Source organism: Protopterus annectens, chromosome 1.part1 (genome assembly GCF_019279795.1).
Source record: "Protopterus annectens isolate FY-2018-M chromosome 1.part1, PAN1.0, whole genome shotgun sequence".
NCBI lineage: Eukaryota > Metazoa > Chordata > Ceratodontiformes > Protopteridae > Protopterus > Protopterus annectens.
Window position 1 is genome coordinate 1,680,914,875 of NC_056726.1, and position 22,489 is coordinate 1,680,937,363.

The following is a 22,489-nucleotide window of genomic DNA, read 5'->3' on the forward strand; positions in this document are numbered from 1 at the left end:
AGGATCACTTCTGTGGCTCTGCTTGACAGGGGCACAGGAAAATAATTTTCTTGGGTGGCAAAAACCAGGATACTGTTTGGCTAGTCTTATATAGGCTCTAGGGCCAATAGCCTAGTACCTACCTATGAACATGAGCCTAAGCAAAATTTATATAGATGAGCTTGTATGAATGTTGCTGACAAACTGTATTTTATATTTTTCACATGTTTTATATTGTATACTTATTCTATGTTTATTTTACAGTGTTTGCATACAATAGCTCATTTCTTTCTTTTGTACTATACCTTAATAACTTTTGTATTGCATTTGCTATATTTGCGGAGCTTTTCTCCCATGGCCTCCACTGAAAATGGAATTCATTCCCAGTCGGACTCTCCCATTAACAAATGTAAACATAAATTAAATTAATTCCACAGCTCACAGTATATAATAAGTATATATCAGAAGTACTGAGATCTACTTTTACGAGTTAACCAACGTTTTCATTTTTGATTATAGGTGAAGGAGTTAGAGATGCAGAAGGTTCGGCTGCAGGAAAGAGTGGGAGAACTAGAAGGAAACTTAGCAGATGCACAGTCTCTCTGTCAGAAGACATTCAGTCAGCTCGAAACTCAGAAGCGCAAGGAACGTGAACTCACTTCTGCAATGCACAGGTAGTTATAAGTGGAAACCACAATTTAATTTTGCTTTCTGTGTAGTAGGGTTACTTTGCCACTGGCATGTATTCTTGTACTGTAAATTTCTTAGACTTTCTAAATGCGGCAACATACATGAACCTTAAAGATTTACAGATGGCAACAGACTGTCATTGTTAGAGTATAAAGGATTTGACTGCTTGGAGTTTTTTGACTGAGTGAAACACTTTCATACCTATTGTGGTGCCCTGTCTTGATGTTCTTCGTGTTTCACTGTTGCAGTCATTACATTAGGGTTATCTGCTTGCAGGTAGCCCTCAGTCGGCCTGATTAACAAAGTCTTGGGTCCTGCGTTGGTTGCTGTCTTTTCTTCCATGACATCAGGTCATCAGGGGGTGTAAAACATGCAGCCAACGCCATTACATCACTCTTTCTTGCCGTGCAGTGCACAAAGCAGAAGCAGTTTGCAAGTGCCAGTCGGCCAACTCCTGAAGTTTTGGTTTTCGAGTTTCTGAACTGAAGTCTTCAACTAAAGCTAAGTACCCCGTTGGGGAAACTTTTTCTTGCTCTTTACCGATGTCAGTAATAGTTAATAATTACATTACTTGTGGAAAGCAAATACCTCATAAAGATTTTCATTTGTACTGTATTCCTAGCCTTGGCCCAGACCATGACGTGCCTTGCTGTCAATTTAGTGCTTTATTTAATCAGCGCACTATCCATTGTCGGAATATTTTCTCCAAATATTTCGGTTCTCGGTTTAATTATCCAGAAATGTCATTGGTTAGCCATCTGACTACCGGGATTCCAAAAAAACGCAAAGATAAAGACAGAGACAGGCTACCGAGGTCCAAAACTGCCAACGACGCTTCTCCTACACTAGTCACCAGTTCGCCGGTACTCAGTGAGGCGCTTTTGCAGCCCCTGATACCCGCTTCTTCTGATTTGCAGGCCTCAACTGAGACCCATTCGGAGTCCGCTATGCCGTGAGATGCTTCAGTTATGGAACCCGCGGATGTCTCTACCTTGGATGGGTCCGGAGCCGCTGTGCAGGCACCAGCTTCTGAGGGTGTATTCAGGCTTGTGGACTTGCATATTAAATTGACGCCTCCTTCATTACTTGGGCCTAAATCTCGATCCATGTCTAAAAAACCGATGCCCAGGCCTCTATGCCTAAAAAACAAAGGATAAGAATGGCTGAAGATCTAATCACTCTAATCAGGGGTAGCCAACCCCCCCCCCCTTCTAAGAGGCCTAGGACTGAAGTTGATTATGAATCTTCTGACCAGGATTCTGTTTTTTTCTGACTCTTTTGATGATCTGGATTTGTCTTTACCTACTTATGAAGATTCTGATGCAGAGGACTCTATTCCCTCTGCTTCCCCTCTTGATGATTTTTCTTTTGGGGAAACCTTACATACTCTAAGGGAGTATTTCCACTGGGAAAGCCAGGATTTTCCTGATTCAAAAAGAGGCTTAGGGATTTCCTTCTCCTACCTCAGCATAGGCCTTTAGCTATTCCTCCTGTACTAGACATTGTTGATGATGCTTTCTCGGAATCTAACTTGGCCTCTGATTCCCTGCCTCCTGCTCCCAGAAAACCTGACAGAGGTACTACAGGGTCCCCAAGTCCCACAAGTTCCTTTTCAAAAATCCTATTGCAGATCCAGAGACTATTTCACAGGGGCCCAAGGGCATTAAGACTTCTACTGCTAAAAATCCTACACCTTCTGATAGAGACTCCAGGGTGCTGGATAGATGAGGTAAGAAGGTTTAGACTTCTGCAACCTTGGCCATTAGGGCTTTAAACTGCCAGTTTCATATGTTAAAATATCAGCAACATGTTATCGGACTGCTTAAACAGAAAATGATGTGGATTCCTGACTATGTGGAAAATAAAGAATTACAGGATTTAATGCATTCTGCCGAACAAGTTGGAAAACAAACTTTCCAATGTGGTTTTGATTCATTAGAGGCCTCTTGCAGAGCTGCTGTTACTGGGTCTGTGCTCAGAAGGCATGCTTGGCTTAAGGAGCAGTCTTTGCCTGATCATCTTAAAGCTAAATTGTTGGATGCTCCATTAAATCAGAACCGCCTGTTTGGCAACAAGGCTGAGGAAGTTCTTAAAAAGATGGAAGATAAAGCTAAATCTATGCAAACTGTTAAAGATTTTTTACAAGTTCAGCCTCCTAGATTTAGTAGGCAGTGGCCCTCTAAGAATTGGTCCTTTCCAGCCCCTTCCAGGTCTTCGCAAGCCAAACCCAGACACAGCAAAAACCCAGGTTTCAGTCCCTGGGAACTCACAGAACTACGCAGTGGTCCAAGTCTGGGAATAATAAGACTCCCCCCATGGTAAACTGTCTCAATGACTTCCTTTTAAAATTTCCAAGCACTTATCAACTGACTTCCCCTTTGGGGGGAAAGATTGCTCTTCATGCAAAGAATTGGGAACTCATTACCCAGGACAAATGGGTTTTAAATATAGTGTCCCAGGGATACAGATTTCACTTCCACACGTTGCCAACACCAAGTGGGTGGCAGGACCTACCCCCCCAAAAAAAGTGCTTTCTCTTTTAAGCATGGGGGACTATTCAGCTGGTACCAGAAGAGGAAAAGGTACTCGGTTTCTACTCTAGACTTTTCCTAGTACACAGAAAAGACAATTCATGGTGTCCAATCTTGGACCTGTCTACCCTAAACACCTTTTTGGAGATTCCAAAATTCAAGATGTGGACTCTTTGCCAATTACTTCTTATGCTAGGCAAAGATGCCTGGTTGATAACACTAGATTTAAAAGAAGCATACATGCACATCCCATTCAGGGAATCTTGCAGAAGCTACCTACGCTTCAAAGCAGGCTACACGCACTTTCTGTGTAGTAGGGTTACTTTGCCACTGGCATGTATTCTTGTACTGTAAGTTTCTTAGACTTTCTAAATGTGGCAACATACCAGGAACCTTAAAGATTTACAGATAACAGACTGTCATTCTTAGAGTATAAAGGATTTGACTGCTTGGAGTTTTTTGACTGAGTGAAACACTTTCATACTTATTGTGGTGCCCTGTCTTGATGATCTTCATGTTTCACTGTTGCAGTCATTACATTAGGTTTATCTGCTTGCAGGTAGCCCTCAGTCGGCCTGATTAACAAAGTCTTGGGTCCTGCGTCGGTTGCTGTCCCTTCTTCCATGACATCAGGTCATCAGGGGTGTAAAACATGCAGCCGACGCTATTACATCAGTCTTTCTTGCCGTGCGGTGCACAAAGCAGAAGCAGTTTACAAGTGCCAGTCGGCCGACTCCTGAAGTTTTGGTTTTCGAGTTTCAGAACCGAAGTCTTCAACTAAAGCTAAGTACCCCGATGGGGAAACTTTTTCTTTCTCCTTACCGATGTCAGTAATAGTTAATAATTACATTACTTGTGGAAAGCAAATACCTCATAAAGATTTTCATTTGTACTGTATTCCTTGCCTAGGCCCAGACCATGACGTGCCTTGCTGTCGGTTTTGTGCTTTATTTAATCAGCGCACTATCCGTCGTCGGTATATTTTCTCTTCTAAATATTTTGGTTCTCTGTTTAATTATCCAGAAATGTCGTTGGTTAGCCATCCGACTACCGGGATTCCGAAAAAACGCAAAGATAAAGACAGAGATAGGCTACCGAGGTCCAAAACTGCCGACGACGCTTCTCCTACGCCAGTCACCAGTTCGCCGGTACTCAGTGAGGCTTTTTGCAACTTTACCCTGATACCCGCTACTTCTGATTCGCAGGCCTCAACTGAGACCCATTCAGTGTCCGGTATGCCGCGAGATGCTTCAACTATGGAACCCGCGGATGTCTCTACCTTGGATGGGTCTGGAGCCGCTGTGCAGGCACCGGCTTCTGAGGGTGTATTCAGGCCTGTGGACTTGCATATTAAAGCGATGCCTCCTTCATTACTTGGGCCTGAATCTCGATCCATGTCTAAAAAACCGATGCCCAGGCCACATGCTCAGGCCTCTATGCCTAAAAAACAAATGATAAGAATGGCTGAAGATCGAATAACTCTAATCAAGGGTAGCCAACCCCCCCCCCCCCAAGAGGCCTAGGACTGAAGTTGATTATGAATCTTCTGATCAGGATTCTGTTTTTTCTGACTCTTCTGATGATCTGGATTTGTCCGTACCTACTTATGAAGATTCTGATGCAGAGGACTCTATTCCCTATGCTTCCCCTCCTGAGGATTTTTCTTTTGGGGAAACCTTACATACTCTCAGGATTTTCCTGATTCAAAAAAGAGGCTTAGGGATTTCCTTCTCCTACCTCAGCATAGGCCTTTAGCTATTCCTCCTGTACTAGACATTGTTGATGATGCTTTCTTTGAATCTAGTTTGGCCCCTGATTCCCTGCCTCCTTCTCCCAGAAAACCTGACAAAGATACTACAGGGTCCCCGAGTCCCACAAGTTCCTTTTCAAAAGTCCTATTGCAGATCCGGAGACTATTTCACAGGGGCCCAAGGGCATTAAGACTTCTACTGCTAAAAATCCTACCCCTTCTGTTAGAGACTCCAGGGTGCTGGATAGATGGGGTAAGAAGGTTTACACTTCTGCAACATTGGCCATTAGGGCTTTAAACTGCCAGTTTCATATGTTAAAATATCAGCAACATGTTATCGGACTGCTTAAACAGAAAATGTTGATTCCTGACTCTGTGGAAAATAAAGAATTACAGGATTTAATGCATTCTGCCGAACAAGTTGGAAAACATACTTTCCAATGTAGTTTTGATTCATTAGAGGCCTCTTGCAGAGCTGCTGTTACTGGGTCTGTGCTCAGAAGGCATGCTTGGCTTAAGGAGCAATCTTTGCCTGATCATGTTAAAGCTAAATATTTGGATGCTCCTTTAAATCAGGACCGCCTGTTTGGCAACAAGGCTGAGGAAGTTCTTAAAAAGATGGAAGGTAAAGCTAAATTTTTGGATGCTCCTTTAAATCAGGACTGCCTGTTTGGCAACAAGGCTGAGGAAGTTCTTAAAAAGATGGAAGATAAAGCTAAATCTATGCAAACTGTTAAAGATTTTTTACAAGTTCAGCCTCCTAGGTTTAGTAGGCAGTGGCCCTCTAAGAATTGGTCCTTTCCAGCCCCTTCCAGGTCTTCGCAAGCCAAACCCAGACACAGCAAAAACCCAGGTTTCAGTCCCTGGGAACTCACAGAACTAAGCAGTGGGCCAAATCTGGGAATAATAAGACTCCCCCTATGGTAAACTGCATCAATGACTTCCTTTTAAAATTTCCATTCACTTATCAACTGACTTCCCCTTTGGGGGGAAAGATTGCTCTTCATGCAAAGAATTGGGAACTCATTACCCAGGACAAATGGGTTTTAAATATAGTGTCCCAGGGATACAGATTTCACTTCCACACGTTGCCAACACCAAGTGGGTGGCTGGACCTACCCCCCCAAAACAAAGTGCTTTCTCTCTTAAGCATGGGGGGCTATTCAGCTGGTACCAGAAGAGGAAAAGGGACTAGGTCTCTACTCAAGACTTTTCCTGGTGCCCAGAAAAGACAATTCATGGCGTCCTATCCTGGACCGGTCTACTCTATAAACCTTTTTGGAGATTCCAAAATTCAAGATGCGGACTCTTTGCCAATTACTTCCTATGCTAGGCAAAGATGCCTGGTTGGCAACACTAGATTTAACAGAAGCATACATGCACATCCCAATCAGGGAATCTTGCAGAAGTTACCTACGCTTCAAAGCAGGCTACACGCACTGTCATTTCTCTGCACTGCCCTTTGGCTTATCTACTGCGCCCAGGGTATTCACAAAGTGCCTAGCTCACATTATTGCATTTTTGCAGGCAAAGAAATATTCAAATATACCCATACCTGGACGATTGTCTAATTCAGGCTGAAAGCCAGGACATACTTTTGAATCATCTGGCCTTTGTAAAAAGGGTTCTAACTTGTCTGGGGTCCACCATAAATGAAAATAAATCACACCTGGTACCCTGTCAACAAATTATCTTCCTGAGAGCAAGCTTGAATACAACTTCCCAGATGGCTTACCTCACGCCAGAAAAAGCACATTTATTTGACAACCTACTTCAAACAAGGGGCCACAAAAACCCTGCTGTCTGCAAGACAAATACTGCAAGCCTTGAGGTTCATGTCCTCCTGCATTCTTCTAATTCCATATGCAAGACTGCATATGAGGAAACTACAGTGGTGTCGACATTCTGAAGACCGAGAAACAATGATTCCTATTATACCTTGCCTACGCCTAGAGTTCCTTTGTTGGGCAGAGGCCTGCCACAGAAGCAAGGGACTACCTTTCACACCACCCCCTGACGCACAAACCCTAACAACAGATGCATCAGACTATGCATGGGGGGCTCACATGGCAGGAAGTGCATTCAGGGCAAATGGAGCCCAAGTCAAATGCACCTGCATATCAATCAAAAAGAAATGTTAGCTGTACAGAATGCTCTGACAGCCTTCAAGGACCACATTCTTCCAGGACAGTAATGGTAAAGACGGACAGCACCACTGTTATGTGGTACATAAACAAGCAGGGGGGTACCCATTCTTACCCCCTCTGCAGACTAGCCATGGCATTGTGGAACACTGCCTTGAGCTACCAAGTGCACCTACAAGCTCAATTCCTGCCAGGAAAATGAAATACACTGGCAGACGGACTAAGCAGAAACCTCATGGACCCACATGAGTGGAAACTGGAACCAAGGATTTTCAACATGTTGACAAGCAAATGGGGGGGAGCCCCAGATATAAACCTGTTTGCCTCTCCCCAGGACTACCAATTGGACAAATTTTGCACAAGGACTCCCCACAAACAAGCCTGGAAAGTGGATGCTCTGTCCTTCAGCTGGAAAAAACAGTCTATGCCTTCGCCCCTCTGCCTCTGCTCTCCCAAGTACTACTAAAAATCAAACAGGACAAACCAAGGATGATTTTTATAGCTCCATACTGGCCGCGCCAACACTGGTACCCCTTCCTGCGCAGTGTGTCACTGTTATTTCCATGGCACCTGCCTCAGACTCCTTACCTGCTGTCTCAGCAAGAGAACCAGATTCTGCACCCACAGCTTCCAACACTGAACCTTGCAGCCTGGCTAATTACTTAATCTTTCCTTTACCATCCCTCAGCAAATCTGTGATGTATATCATTTTAGAGGCAAGGAGGCCTAGTACTAGAAAATCTTATGCTGAAAAATGGAAAAGATTCTGTGCCTGGAACCAGTCTCAAGGGATGAGCACAGCAGCACCCAATTTACCTCAGATTTTACAATACTTAACTGAGATGCTTCTCAAGGGCCTGTCTTTTTCCTCCATTAAAATCCACGCCTCAGCCATTTCAATTCATAACACAGAACCTCCCCTCTTCTCTCATCCACTGCTCAAGCAGTTACTCGAGGGGGGGCTAAATTTGAGACCACCCAGGAGAGCTCCAACCCCAGCCCTGAGACCTTAACTTTGTCTTGGAGAAACTCACTTTTTTGTTGGAGGTATATCTTTGTGCTTTTATGTTTAATTGCTTCCCATTAGGGGGGCATCTGACATCTGGGGCAAGAAAAACTGATGTAATGGCGTCAGCTGCATGTTTTATACCCCTGATGACCTGACGTCATGGAAAAAGGGACAGCAACCAACACAGGACTCAAGACTTTGTTAATCAGGCCAACTGAGGGCTACCTGCAAAGAGATAACCCTAATGTAATTGAAGTAGCAAACAAACACCAACTGTACCACAGCTAGGAACTGTATTATAAAACAGATAAGCGCTTTCATGGATGTGTCCCTTTATCAGACAACTTACAAAAACAATTCATTCCTTATATAGTAGAAGCACCTGCTATCAATTAAGTCTTAAAGATACAATGTTAAATACAAATGCTTTAATCTTGTTCACTCTAGTATATCTTGAATATGCATATATTTGGTTTAAAAATTAATAAATATTAGAACACATTATGTATATGAGTCATGGTTAATAATGGCATAATGGTTAAGGTGTTTACCTTATAGACACAACATGCAGGGTTCGATCCTCACATGGGCCAACTGGCTAGGCTCAAATGGCCCACAACGGCACCCAGCCCAGCACCAATCCATGAACCTATGAACCTATATTAAAATTGCTAAAACCATGTCCTACTATGCAAAACATTTTAAAAACATAAACTATAACATGCAACATGGATATAAATATATATAGTGCACTAACACCATGTAAAATATAATATGTATGTGTATGAAAAAGCATGTTGAAATATAACAGTATATCTGTAAGTATAAATATGTATGCATGTGTGTATAAAAATATATAGAAAAGAAAAAATGATGTATATATATATCTAGAAAATGTGCATTTTTGTTCCAGAGTATGAGAAGTGTATGGGCACAGCTTGTGCTAATAGCTATGCCAACCTTTCCCTTTTACAATGGGAACAAACTCATGTATTATCTAATGCTAAATACAGTAAGCATATTAGCTGGTACACTAGATTTGTGGATGACATCTTTTTGCTATGGAATGGTACTGAAGCTGATTTAAATTAATTATTTGCTTATTTGAACAATAGTACTACGTTCCTTAAGTTCACATCTAAATATTCTGTATATGACATTGATTTCTTGGATGTTAAGGTTAGGAAAGATTTAATTCATATCAAAACCAGCCTATATAGGAAATCTGTTAGGAAGAACAACTATCTGCACAGCACAAGTATGCATCCTAACCATACCAAGCGGAATATCATTAAGGGTCAAGTCTACAGGACCATGAGATTGTACAACAATGACAGTGAACTAGCTAGTGCTCTACAACTATTGAAGATAGAATTTTTAGAGAGGAGATATAATGCACACGATATAGATAAATGTATTAACGAAGGTTGGAGTAATAAAGATGGAAGGTGCAGACCTTAATGCACACGATATAGATAAATGTATTAACGAAGGTTGGAGTAATAAAGATGGAAGGTTCAGACCTTATTTCTATGAAGAAGGGTGCATTGAACCAAATACTCAATTCATTAACAGTAATATGACTAGCCATATCCAAGGGGTTATTGATGACACCCTAAGGATGCTGTTAACATTTGCTAGTAATATTAATTCTGTCTATAAAGTGATTACCAAGAATTGGGGTCGTCTTTCCACAATTAGTGATCTACAAGGCATTATTGGGCCTAAACCTAATTTTACATTTAGGAATAACAGAACATCAAAGAGTCACCTTTGCTATAGGAACGATACATCAGCCACCAAGAATAGATCTGATAGATTGGGTACCTACATATGTAGAGATTGCACAGCCTGCAAGTATATTCACAGTGGTAGAAGGTTTGTACACCCATTTAAGTGTTTCAGTTTTAACAGCAGTCTGTATGCTGATTGTACAAAATCTAATGTAGTGTATCTTGCCTATTGCACAGTATGTTTTAGTTTCTACATAGGTAAGTCTAACAGGCGGTTGAAAGAGAGAATATTGGAACACTACAGGGACATCAAGAATTGTAAAGAGAGTAGTGCTATAGCCATGCATAATAAGAATGAGGGACCAGACCATAATTCTAAGTTCCTCGTTGAGAGGGGGCAATTTGTCGAATGACACGGAGGTTGCAGAACAAAAATGGATTATGTTGTTTAACGCAGCTAAACCACCAGGTCTTAACAATATGGTGTCCTTGAAACTGTTCTTAAAAGCTCGTCCACTTAAACATTGACAGTTAGGATTTTAGAATTTTAATGTATAATTTTATTTATTGCATTTATGTTCTGTCATTATGACATACTAAGTTGTTTATGTATTTCTTATGTATATACATTTTATATACATACATTTTTATCTACATATGTACATGTATATGTTTTATATATTTTTTCTAGATATTTATGTATATCATTTTTTCTTTTCTATATATTTTTATGCACATGCATACATATTTATACTTACATAGATACTGTTATACTTCAACATGCTTTTTCATACACATACGTATTATATTTTACATGGTGTTAGTGCACTATATATATTTATATGTATGTTGCATGTTATAGTTTGTTTTTAAATTTTTTTGCATACTAGGACATGGTTTTAGCAGTTTTAATATAGGTTCATAGGTTTATGGATTGGTGCTGGGCTGGGTGCCCTTGTGGGCCATTTTGAGCCTAGCCAGATGTTCTTTGTGTTTCACTGTTGCAGTCATTACATTTGGAGAATCTGCCAGCAGGTTGCCCTCAGTCGGCCTGAATCCCAAAGTCCTGGGTCCTGCGTCGGTTGCTGTCTCCTCCTCCATGACGTCAGGGGCACAAGACATGCAGCCGACGCCACTTTCTTTAGTCTTTCTTGCCGCGTGGTGTCCGAAGCAGAAGCATTTTGCAAGTGCCAGTCGGCCGACTACTGAAATATTCGAGTTTGAGTTTCAGAACCGAAGTCTTCACTAAAGCTAAGTACCCCATTGGGGAAACTTTTTTTCTTGCTTTTTACCGATGTCAGAAAAAGTTAATAATTGTATTACTTGTGGGAAGCAAATACCTTATAAGGATTTCCATTTATACTGTATTCCTTGCCTAGGCCCTGATCACAACGTGCCTGGCTGTTGGTTTTGTGCTAGATTTAACCAACGCATTATTAAGCGTCGGTATATTTTTGCATCAGGGTATTTTGGAAACAGATTTAACTACCCAGAAATGTCGGATAGCAATCTGACTACCGGAGTACATAAAAAACGCAAAGAAAATGACAGAGAAAGGCAGTCGAGATCCAAAACCGATGACGAAGCTTCTCCTAAGCCAGTCACCGGTTCACCGGTACTCAGTGAGGTGCTTTCGCAGCCCCTGATACCCGCTACTTCGAGTCGCAGCCCTCTACCGACAGCCATGCGGAGTCTGGCGTGCCACAAGATACTCAAGGTATTGGACCAATGGATGTATCTCCCTCGGATGAGGCTGGAGCCGCTGAGCAGGCACCGGCTTCTGAAGGTGTATTCAGACCTCAACATTAGTATATCAAACCGACGACAGCTGCAAAACCAAAGACAAAAGCAACTTCTAAAACTAAAAAACTGATGCATGAGCCACGTGCACAGGCCTCTATGCCTAAATAACAGATGATCAAAATGGCTGAAGACCTTATTACCTTGATCAGGGGTACCCATCCCCCTCCAGATAAGAGGCCTAGGCAAGACATTGACTGTGAATCTTCAGATCAGGTTTCTATTTCTTCTGATTCCACTTCTGATCAGGAATTATCTATACCTCCCTGTGAGGATTCTGATGCTGAGGAGTCTATTCCATCTGCATCTCCTCCTGAGGATTATTCATTTGGAGAAACCTTGCATACTTTGAAGGAGCGTTTTCACTGGGAGAGTCAAGACTTCTCAGAATCAAAAGAGGCTCAGGGATTTCCTCTTTCTCCCTCCGCACAGGCCTTTAGCCATTCCCCCTGTCCTAGACATTGTGGATGATGTGTTTTTGGAGTCAGGCTTGACCCCTTACTCCTTACATCCAGCTCCCAGTAAGCCTGACAGGTATTACAGGGTCCCTGACTCACATAAATTTTTATTTAGAAACCCTGCTGCTGATCCTGAAACTATTTCACAGGGTCCAAAGGGAGTTAAGGCCTCGACAGCAAAAAATCCTACCCCCTCTGACAGAGATTCAGGGGCACTGGACAGATGGGGAAAAAAGGTTTATACATCTGCAACCTTGGCAATCAGGGCCTTAAACTGTCAATTTCATATGCTTAAGTACCAACAACATGTTATGAGATTGCTGAAACAGAAAATGATGTTGATTTCAGATGTGCAGAAAATAAAGAATTGCAGGAATTATTGCATGCAGCTGAACAAGTAGGAAAGCATACTTTGCAATGTGGTTTTGATTTCTTAGAGGCCTCCAGCAGGGCCGCAGTTACTGGATCTGTGATTAGGAGGCATGCCTGGTTAAAGGAACAAAATTTGCCTGATCATGTTAAAGCTAAACTGCTAGATACATCTTTACAGCATGATTCTCTGTATGGTATTAAGGCAGAAGAGGTTTTAAAGAAAATGGAAGACAAAGCTAAGTCTATGCAAACTGTTAAAGACTTCTTACAAGTGCAGTCACCAAGATTCAGTAGACACTGCCCTACAAAAAATTGGTCCTTTCCTGTGCCAGACAGAGCTCAAAGGGGCAAATCCAGACGCCCTAAGGGTTCCAGATACCAGGCGCAAGATTCATACAGGTCAAAGCAGTGGGTCGCTTCCACCTCCATATCTGGAGGAGATAAAGCACAAACCTACAGAAAGCAATCCCAATGACTTCCCTCTGCCTACACCAAGCACTTGTCTTTTGGCAGCACCCATAGGGGGAAAATTATCACTTTTTGCTCAAAATTGGCAGTTAATAACCCAGGACAAGTGGGTACTAAACATTGTATCACAAGGATACAGATTCCATTTCCACACTCTGCCATGGCAAATGGTTGGCCAGATCTGCCAAAAAAATCAATGGGCAGAGGCACAGAAACAGGTTACATCCCTCATAGATATGGGGGCCATTCAGATAGTACCAGAACAGGAAAAAGGACAAGGTTTTTACTCAAGACTGTCCTTGGTACCCAGAAAGGACAAGGCCTGGTGACCAATACTGGATTTATCAATTTTGAACACATACCTGGACATTCCAAAATTCAAAATGCTGACTTTGCAGCAGCTTCTGCCCATGCTGGGCAATAATGCTTGGCTGGTGACTTTAGACCTAAAAGAGGCATACCTGCATGTCCCAATAAGACAGTTGTGCAGAAGATACCTCAGATTCAAGGCTGGCTTAATGCATTACAAATTCTCTGCACTGCCCTTTGGCTTATCTACTGCACCCAGGGTCTTTACAAAGTGCCTGGCACCAGTAATTGCATTTTGCAGACAGAAGTATACAAATATATCCTTACTTAGACAACCGTCTCATTCAAGCAGAGAAAAAGGACACTCTTCTTCGACACCTGGCGTTTGTGAAAAGGCTTCTAACATGCCTAGGGTACACAATAAACGAAAAGAAATCACAACTGATACCCTCTCAAAAGAGAACATTCCTGGGTGCAAGCTTGAGCACAACTTCCCAAATGGCTTACCTCATGCCAGACAAGCAAAGGCAACTGACTACTTACTTCAAACCGATGGCAACAAAAATCCAGTCTTCTGCAAGACAAATTTTGCAGGCTCTGGGCTTCATGGCATCCTGGATCCTACTGATTCCATATGCAAAACTGCATAGGAGGAAACTTCAATGGTACCTAAAACGTTTATGGAGTCAGCATTCTCACAGTCTGGAAACAATGATTCCTCTCATTCCCTGCCTGCAACAGGAGTTTCTGTGGTGGACAAAGGCATGTCACCAAAACATGGGATGGCCCTTCACTCTACCCCCTGCCAGCCAAACCTTAACAACAGACGTATCAGATTATGCCTGGGGGGCCCACATGGCAGGAAGATGCATTCAGGGCATATGGACACCAAAACAAATGCATCTACATATCAACCAGAAAGAGATGCTAGCTGTTCAAAATGCCCTAACAGCCTTCAAGAACTTACTTCATCCAAGACATCTACTGATAAAGATGGACAACACCACAATCATGTGGTATATAAACAAACAAGGGGGCACACACTCATACCCCCTTTGCTGATTAGCCATGGCACTGTGGGACGCAGCTTTGACCAATCAAATACATCTTCAAGCTCAATTCCTGCCAGGAAAACAAAACACTCTGGCAGACGATTTAAGCAGAAACCTTATGGATCTTCACAAGTGGAAACTAAATCCACAAGTCATCAGCATGATAACAGAGAAATGGGGGAGCCCAGACATAGATCTATTTGCTTCTCCTCAAAATTATCAATTGAAAAGATTCTGCACAAGGACTTATCACAGGCAAGCATGGAAAGTGGACGCCCTGTCCTTCAGTTGGAAAGGTCTGTCAGTTTACGCGTTTCCTCCTCTGCTTCTTCTCCCCAAGGTCCTCCTAAAAGTCAGACAAGAGAAACCAAAGATGATACTAATTGCCCCAGACTGGCCCCGCCAACATGGGTACCCAGTCCTAAGGAACTTGTCTCGATACCAGCTTGGACCTTGCCTCACAGACCACAACTATTGTCCCAGCAAAACAATCGGATCCTGCACAATCAACTACAGACCCTGAACCTGGCAGCATGGCTGATCATGTAGTCATACAAACATCTCTCAGTAAAGCTGTGATGGATGTCATTTTGGAAGCCAGAAGGCCTAGTAGTAAAAAATCGTATGCTGACAAATGGAAGAGATTCTGTGCTTGGAATCGAGCACAAGGAACTAATACAGCAGAACCAAATATTCCTCAGATATTGCAATACTTAACTGAGATGCTTGACAAAGGCCTATCTTTCTCATCAATTAAAATCCATGCCTCTGCCATTTCGGCTCATTACAATACAGAGCCACCAATCTTTTCTCATCCTTTACTAAAGCAGTATCTTAGAGGAGCCAAAAATGTAAGGCCTCCTAGACAACCACCATTGCCTGCATGGGACCTCAATTATATGTTGGAAAAGCTCACCCTGCCTCCATTTAAACCAGCTGCTACCTCTGAAATAAAGTTCTTATCATGGAAAACAGCTCTGCTACTAGCAATTACTTCGGCAAGAAGAGTTTCAGAGCTACAGGCCCTCATGGCTGTTGAGCATTTTGTCATATTTTACCCAGACAGGGTGTCTCTGAGGACAAATTCTACTTTTATGCCTAAGGTGGTTTCCAGTGTGGCTCTTAATCAAACAATTCATCTGCCAACCTTTTATCCAAATCTGCAGAACAAGGGGGGGAGAATTCTGCATTCCTTGGATGTACAGAGACAGCTAAGATTCTACTTGAGCAGGACTAAAGCTCCAAGAAAAACTGAGCAATTACTAGTGGCATATGCTGCAGGATCAGAAGGCAAGGCTATTTCAAAGCAGACAGTTTCAAAGTGAATAAGCCACTGCATCCGTTTCTGCTATTTACACCATGGTAAACCTGTGCCCAAGGGCATTGGGCCTCATTCCACCAGAGCTGCAGCTACTTCAGCAGCCTTTCTCAGGGGAGTACCAACCAAAGACATTCTAGAGGCTGCTACTTGGAGTTCTGTTCACACCTTTACAAAGCATTATCATTTGCCTGTCTACTCTAAATCCAGGGCAGGCTTTGCCACTGCAGTTCTGCAGGGCCTTATAGCCGCTCCTAATGCTGTTTAGCTCCAGCCACCCAACCATAGCTTTGGGATTCTACCCAAATGTAATGACTGCAACAGTGAAACACGAAGAACATAGTACAGTCGTGTACACTTACCATAAATGTAGATGTTCGAGTGTGTTCACTGTTGCAGTCCAGGTTACCCTCCCGCCATCCCCCCGTCATTCTGGAGTTTATCTTTCCTTCTCTGTCTTCTACAACCTATGTGGTGTATTTGCTTGTAGATGAAGGTAAAGTTTATATTGATGCATGTATATATATTTATATTTTTGCTACCTTTTTGGGGGCACCTGACATCGAGGGCAAGAAAAAACTAAAGAAAGTGGCGTCGGCTGCATCTTTTTTGCCCCAGACAACCTAACATCATGGAGGAGGAGACAGCAACCGACGCAGGACCCAGGACTTAGGGATTCAGGCTTACTGAGGGCAACCTGCCGGCAGATTCTCCAAATGTAATGACTGCAACAGTGAATACACTCTAACATCTGCATTTATGGTAAGTGTACACAACTGTACTTTGCCCCATGTGAGGATCGAACCCTGCACGTTGTGTCTATAAGGTAAACACCTTAACTATTATGCCATTATTAACCATGACTCATATACATAATATATGTGTTCTAATATTTATGAATTTTTGAACAAGATATATGCATATTCAAAATATACTAGAGTGGACCAGGTTAAGCATTTGTATTTAACATTGTATCTTTAAGACTTAATTGATAGCAGCTGCTTCTACTATATAAGGAATGAATTGTTTTTGTGAGCTGTCTGATGAAGGGGCACATCCCTGAAAGCACTTACCTGTTGTATAATAAACTTCCTAGCTGTGGCACAGTTGGTGTTTGTTTGCTACTTCAACTATATTTATTTTACACTAGCTGTTTTACTAGTTGGTAGCGGATTTCTGTGTTTTGCGTTCAACCCTAATGTAATGACTGCAACAGTGAATACACTCGAACATCTGTATTTATGGTAAGTGTACACAACTGTACGTACTTAGTCTCAAAGCTACCTCTTCACTGTGCCAAACAAAGGAGTTGAGAGAGACATGCTCCAGTGATCCATTTTTTTTTTCTAACTGCTCACATTTCTGCTCTATCTTAATATGTATTATTGAAGTTGCTGTGTTTATATCTTGAGTCATCACCTATGCAAAACTGTACATGCATATCTGATGACTTGGGACAACAACTGGTGCTTTTTTGGCCTGGCAGTTGGATTACATTGTTTAAGCTGACACCACTAAGTGCATGGACTCACTCACATCAATAAAAGTCTTAAAGCATCCATCTTCTTGTAACCATGGAGGCACCCCAGAGCAAGGACAAGCCTACATGGAGTGCAGGACAAATTCCTCTTCAGTGAACACTGCTGCTGCTGCAGCTGTGTTCTGTTATCAGTGATGTCATTGCTATTTAAAGAGAGGTGGTTTCACTTTTGCTTTAAATGGCTACCATGACCTGTAGTTTGGCTGCTGCCCTTCCTCATTGTGTGGGCAAGCTGATACCTCTGAAGTTCACAAATGGGAATTCAAGAGGCAAATTTCTACTTCTGGTCTGAAGTCTATTGAATAGACTCCATTTTCCTTATCTTGACTGCTAACCAGTGAGAGTCGAGGTAGTTCCCATAGGCCCACCTTAATCCTTTAATTACCCTCAACGTTCTCCATCTTTATTCTGGATTTTGACATCTCTTTAGTTCATGGTAGAATATGGCTGAGCAGGTGCAAAATAAACTGTCAGGTATTTTAAATGTGAAATAGTTCTTTGACCTATCCACGTTACTTCAACAAAATCCCCACTTGTGTGCTTCTTTGTCCCATGTTTTACCTGTGTCAGGTTGTGTGCTGGGCTAGTAGTCTGGTTCTTTTCAGCTGTTTCTTTTCAGCCGTTGCTGGTCCTTGCTTCCGGTTATTCTAGTAGATGGACCCAGGAGCGTGTAAGGTTGCAAACCAGTAGCATCTATTCCATAGTGCAATTGTAATCGCATCTAATTAGAATAATGATTGAGTACAATGCAACCTTCGGCATCTACCTGACCAGGCATTTGCAACAGCTGGAGCAGCCACAGAAGTTTCTTACTCAAAGAATACAGGGTGTAAATAACATGTCCTATGAGGACCACCTCAAAGTCCTGCCACAGAAGTTTCTTACTAAAAGAATACAGGGTGTAAATAACATGTCCTATGAGGACCACCTCAAAGTCCTGCCCCTGTACTCTGTCTCCTACAAACTAATGAGGGGTGATCTATGCCTAACCTACAGTGCATTCTCCTATCCAGCCCTAATGGCTCTGCTACACATTCGCAAAACAAACAGCACTAGATTTACCTGATCTAAGGACCTTAACCTTGTCTCTGACCTAAACAAAACTTTTTGGAGCTACAGGTATGTATCTGAGCTTACCCCTTCTTTGGAACAGATTCCCTATTCGTGTGAAGCAGAGCTCTTCTCTATTCCTGTTCAAATGCAGTTTGGATCAATGGATGGAAAATCGCAAATTCACTGCTGGCCTGTCACTGTGTCCATTATGGAGGTGGAGAGCTTGTAGCTGCCTTAAGGCGTAGGCATATACCAAAGCTGTTGTAGTCTGTGGGTATTGATGACTGAGAAAATTGGGGTAGGAATGGATAGGCTTAAAAAGACTCTTGGGCCATTAACTTAGTAACCTCTTGTGATTTCCTTCTTTTTTTTTTTTTTTTTTTTTTGTCATTTTGTGAATTGACTGAAACCCTTGTACTTCATAATGGCATAGATGATTAGTCATCTTATTCTGCTAGTTTCTTTCTGGAAAACCCATTCTTTGCAGAAGACTTCTGGCTCATGAAATGCTCTGTAGAATGATGCACTATAAAAAGGTATTACCCTTAAATGCATTATCATGGTCAGACGTAGGTAGAAACTTGAGGTAGCCTAAGCTCTGTGTGTTGTATCCTTATAAAACAGTGTGTGTGAGAACTACAGAACAGATATGTAGCCAAGCCAGGCATGGATACAAGTTGCATAAGAAAATGTGGTGGTGAAATGTGAAGTCTAGGAAGTCATCAAAAGAAAGGAGGAGTGCAGAAAAAAGTGGGAGATGGAAAAGACTGACCAGGCTAAGAAAGAATGTCGGTTGCCTGACAAACCGTCTAAAAGAGGATTTGCAATAGCAAAGAACAAGGCATCAGAGGCACTCTACCAGCTTCTGACTTGGTAGATGCCACAATCAGGCTACAAGGCAAAGACAGAAAGATACAGACACCCTTCCTAAGGAATGCCAACAACAGCCTACTCACCAGTCCACAGGACATACGTCCAACTCCTTCTGAATGACGAAACCACACAGAAGCTGTATTGTCCCAGGCACAGCGTACAGTGAAAGAAGAGAAGGATCCCACCCTAGAAGAAGGCAAGAATGGCACAAGAAAAATGATGGGGAAAGCAGCAGGCTCAGATGAAGTCAAAGCAGATGTGATTAAGTTGTTGGGTCAGATAGTGGACAAATGGTTCCTGAGGGTATCCATAGCAGTATGGAGGGAAGTGTATCCCATATCACTGGAAAGCAAGCATACTAGAACAAAGGGGATATTCACAGCTGTTGGCAGTACAGAGGTAACAAACTCCTGTCACACTGCATGGAAGTTCTAGAAAGGGTGATTGATAAAACGTATATGCAGAGTAGTATAAAGTAAGATAGGAGATGAGCATTTCAGATTCAGATCAGAAAGTGGCGCAATCGACCCAATGTTTGAAGCAAGACAAATGAGAAAAACCTACAGATGAGGAAGAAGTCTAATTGGACATTCCTAGACTTAGAGAAAGCATATGAGAAGGTCCTAAGGAAGATGATTTGGACAGTCCTGTAGTGCTTTTGAAGTGCCAGAAACATTGATAAGAGTTGGTGCAGGTTATGTACAAAGACCCAGTGTTTCAAATACAGTGTTCTGCCTCACGGAGGTGGTCCCAGTGAGAGTAGGTGTGCCTCAGGGTTCAGCTCTGAGCCCACTGCTGTTCGTACTGGCTATGGACTACATTAGGAGGGGGACAGATCAAGAAAGTTACTGTATGTAGATGATATGGCATTTTAGTCATATTCTGTGCAAGAACTTCGGCAAAGGATAGGGGAATGGATTGCAAAACTGAAGGCATGTGGGATGAAACAGAGAAGAGATAAAGCCGTTGTATTGGCAGTAAATGAGAAAATCGCAATAAGCTGAGAATTGAGGTAGAAGGGAAGATAGTTAGACAGGTTAACAGCTTCAGGTATCTGGGAAGGGTTGTTGAGGAGAGGGGAAGTCTGAATGAGGAGATCAAAGCTAGAGTCAGAGGGGCTACAGTCATCAGGCACAGTGTGTCAGGGGTGTAGTGTATGACAGAAGAATGCCAAAGAAGCTGAAAAATAAGGTGCACAAAATGGTGCTGTAACTTAAAACCTCCTTTTCAAGGAGATTTCTTCTCATCTACTTCACTTTTTCCCCCCTCCTGCCATTCAGCATCTGCTAACTGAGGGGATGGTAGAAGCTGTACATCCTTGAAAAGGAGAATGCATTTCAGGTGTCTAGCTCTAGTGATAGTTTGACAGACTGCAGCGCATTCACATTTTCCTTAATTGGGCAACTTGATTGTCTATGCTGAGTCTTTTTCAAAATATCAGGAATATTTCAGGTGAGATCTCTCCTGTGCAGACTGAGGTTTCAGTAGAACATCCAAAAGTCTTGCTTGACTCCTCACAGGATTGCTTTCCTGAGGGTCTCTTTGATGCCTCATTTCCGAGATTTTCTTCCACAGGAAAAAAAAAATGATCTGTGTCTGCATTCATTCACGAGTTTTCCCACTCAAACCAAGTTTGTCACGATACTAGGATCCATGTTTCCTATGATTCCTCTAGCCAGACACCACATGAGAAAAATTTCAGTGGTACCTAAACTCAGTATAGTCCCAGCATCGACATCCCCTGACTTTCCAGACTCCTGTTTTGAGATTTCTGAGAAGGGAACTGGTGGAGTGATCAGTTTTATCTAAATCCAGGTCGCTTATAGGTTCATAGGTAGGTACTAGGCTATTGGCCGTAGGGCCTATATAAGCCTAGCCAAACAGTACCCTGGCTTTTGCCACCCAAGAAAATTATTTTCCTGTGCCCCTGTCAAGCAGAGCCACAGAAGTTATCCCGGGGGGTAATTTCCTATCTCCCATCCAATCATCAAGATTTTTCTTGAAGAGTGCTAATGAGGATCTTTGTTTGATATAGATAGATGGATGGATCGTGCTATCCCAAACAGAACCAAGACACTGTCCTCCAAAAAAGGAAGCCAATCTGGTGGTCAAACTGTACAACAGAAGGAAGAAACTGTTGCAAAAGAGAGTAAAATCTCATGAGTGGAGGAGCTCCCCTGGTCAGCCTTAGTAAGAAGCTGAAATCCCTTATAAGATCCTTCAAAGCTAGCTACGAAAATAAAATCACCACTAATTCCAAGGACAACCACAAAGCGTTCTATAGCTATGTCAAGAATCTCAATGGCAACAGCCAGATCTGCTCTGAGTTGCAGCACAAAGGCACGAAAATTATAGCACCAACTGATATTGCCAACATCCTGGCAGATAGGTTCAGTGCTAACTTTACCCCCCCCACCCCCTAAAGGGCCCATATCTATACAGGAAGAATGCAGAGTCCCTGTAATCACAACTACGCAGGTGAAAGCTGCACTTTCTAAAGCCAAAAACACAGCATCCATGGGATCGGATAACATCCCAGGCTGCATTTTACACGAACTTCAGAATGAACTGGCTCCTCACTTAAGCACCATGTTCAATAATAGCCTCGCATCAGGCTTTGTACCCACTGAATGGCACACAGCAACAGTTATCCCACTCCACAAAGGGGGAGCCACCACTGATCCCCGGGAACTATAGACCTATTAGCCTGACGCGCCTGGTCTACAAGGCCATGGAACGTATCATCATGAAACCCATAAACAAAGACATTGGTAACCTGCAAACTCTGGATCCCACCCAGTTCGGGTTTGTGACAGGCAGATCATTCCTCCTGAGCCTGATCGACGACTTTGAGGCAGTCACCAAAGCCATAGATGAGGGTAAGGTGGTTCACACAGCCTATCTTGACCTCGCCAAGGCTTTCGACACCATCCCCCATTCTTGAATTATAGCTAAACACAATAAACTAGGCATAAATCCCTACGTCACAAGATGGGTTGCCAACTGGCTCACTGACAGAGAACCCACACTGTAAAAGTTGCAGACTCCAAATCTGACCTCAAACCAGTGACAGGTGGAGTACCACAGGGTTCCGTCCTGGGACCGCTCCTGTTTGGTATCTACTTCTCTGAAGTACAGGCTAACACAGAAGGCCTCTGGCTAACAAAGTTCACAGATGACTGCAAACTAGGAGCCATAGTCAAGTCCCCAAATGATGTGAACATTCTACAGAAAGGCCTCTCTGAGACAGATGCCTGGTGTCAGAGCCATGGCCTCAAGCTCAGTGCCAAAAAGTGCATTATCATTCCCTTTGGTAAAAACTCTGTACCCATGAACTACCACATAGGCAGCAATCTACTTAACACTGAATGCGTGATGAGACCTTGGGACCCAGGTGGACAGTAGTCTCT

At 42.6% G+C, this 22,489-nt stretch overlaps 1 protein-coding gene across 1 annotated transcript in view; it reads left to right on the plus strand.

Moving 5' to 3' along the window:
- Positions 1–22,489, plus strand: part of CEP85 (centrosomal protein 85) — a 2,011,196-nt gene that overhangs the window by 1,035,312 nt on the left and 953,395 nt on the right. Inside the window, exon 9 of the mRNA XM_044083921.1 lies at positions 499–653. Within this exon, the coding sequence (XP_043939856.1) occupies positions 499–653 (155 nt within the window). The remainder of the gene's footprint in view (positions 1–498; positions 654–22,489) is intronic.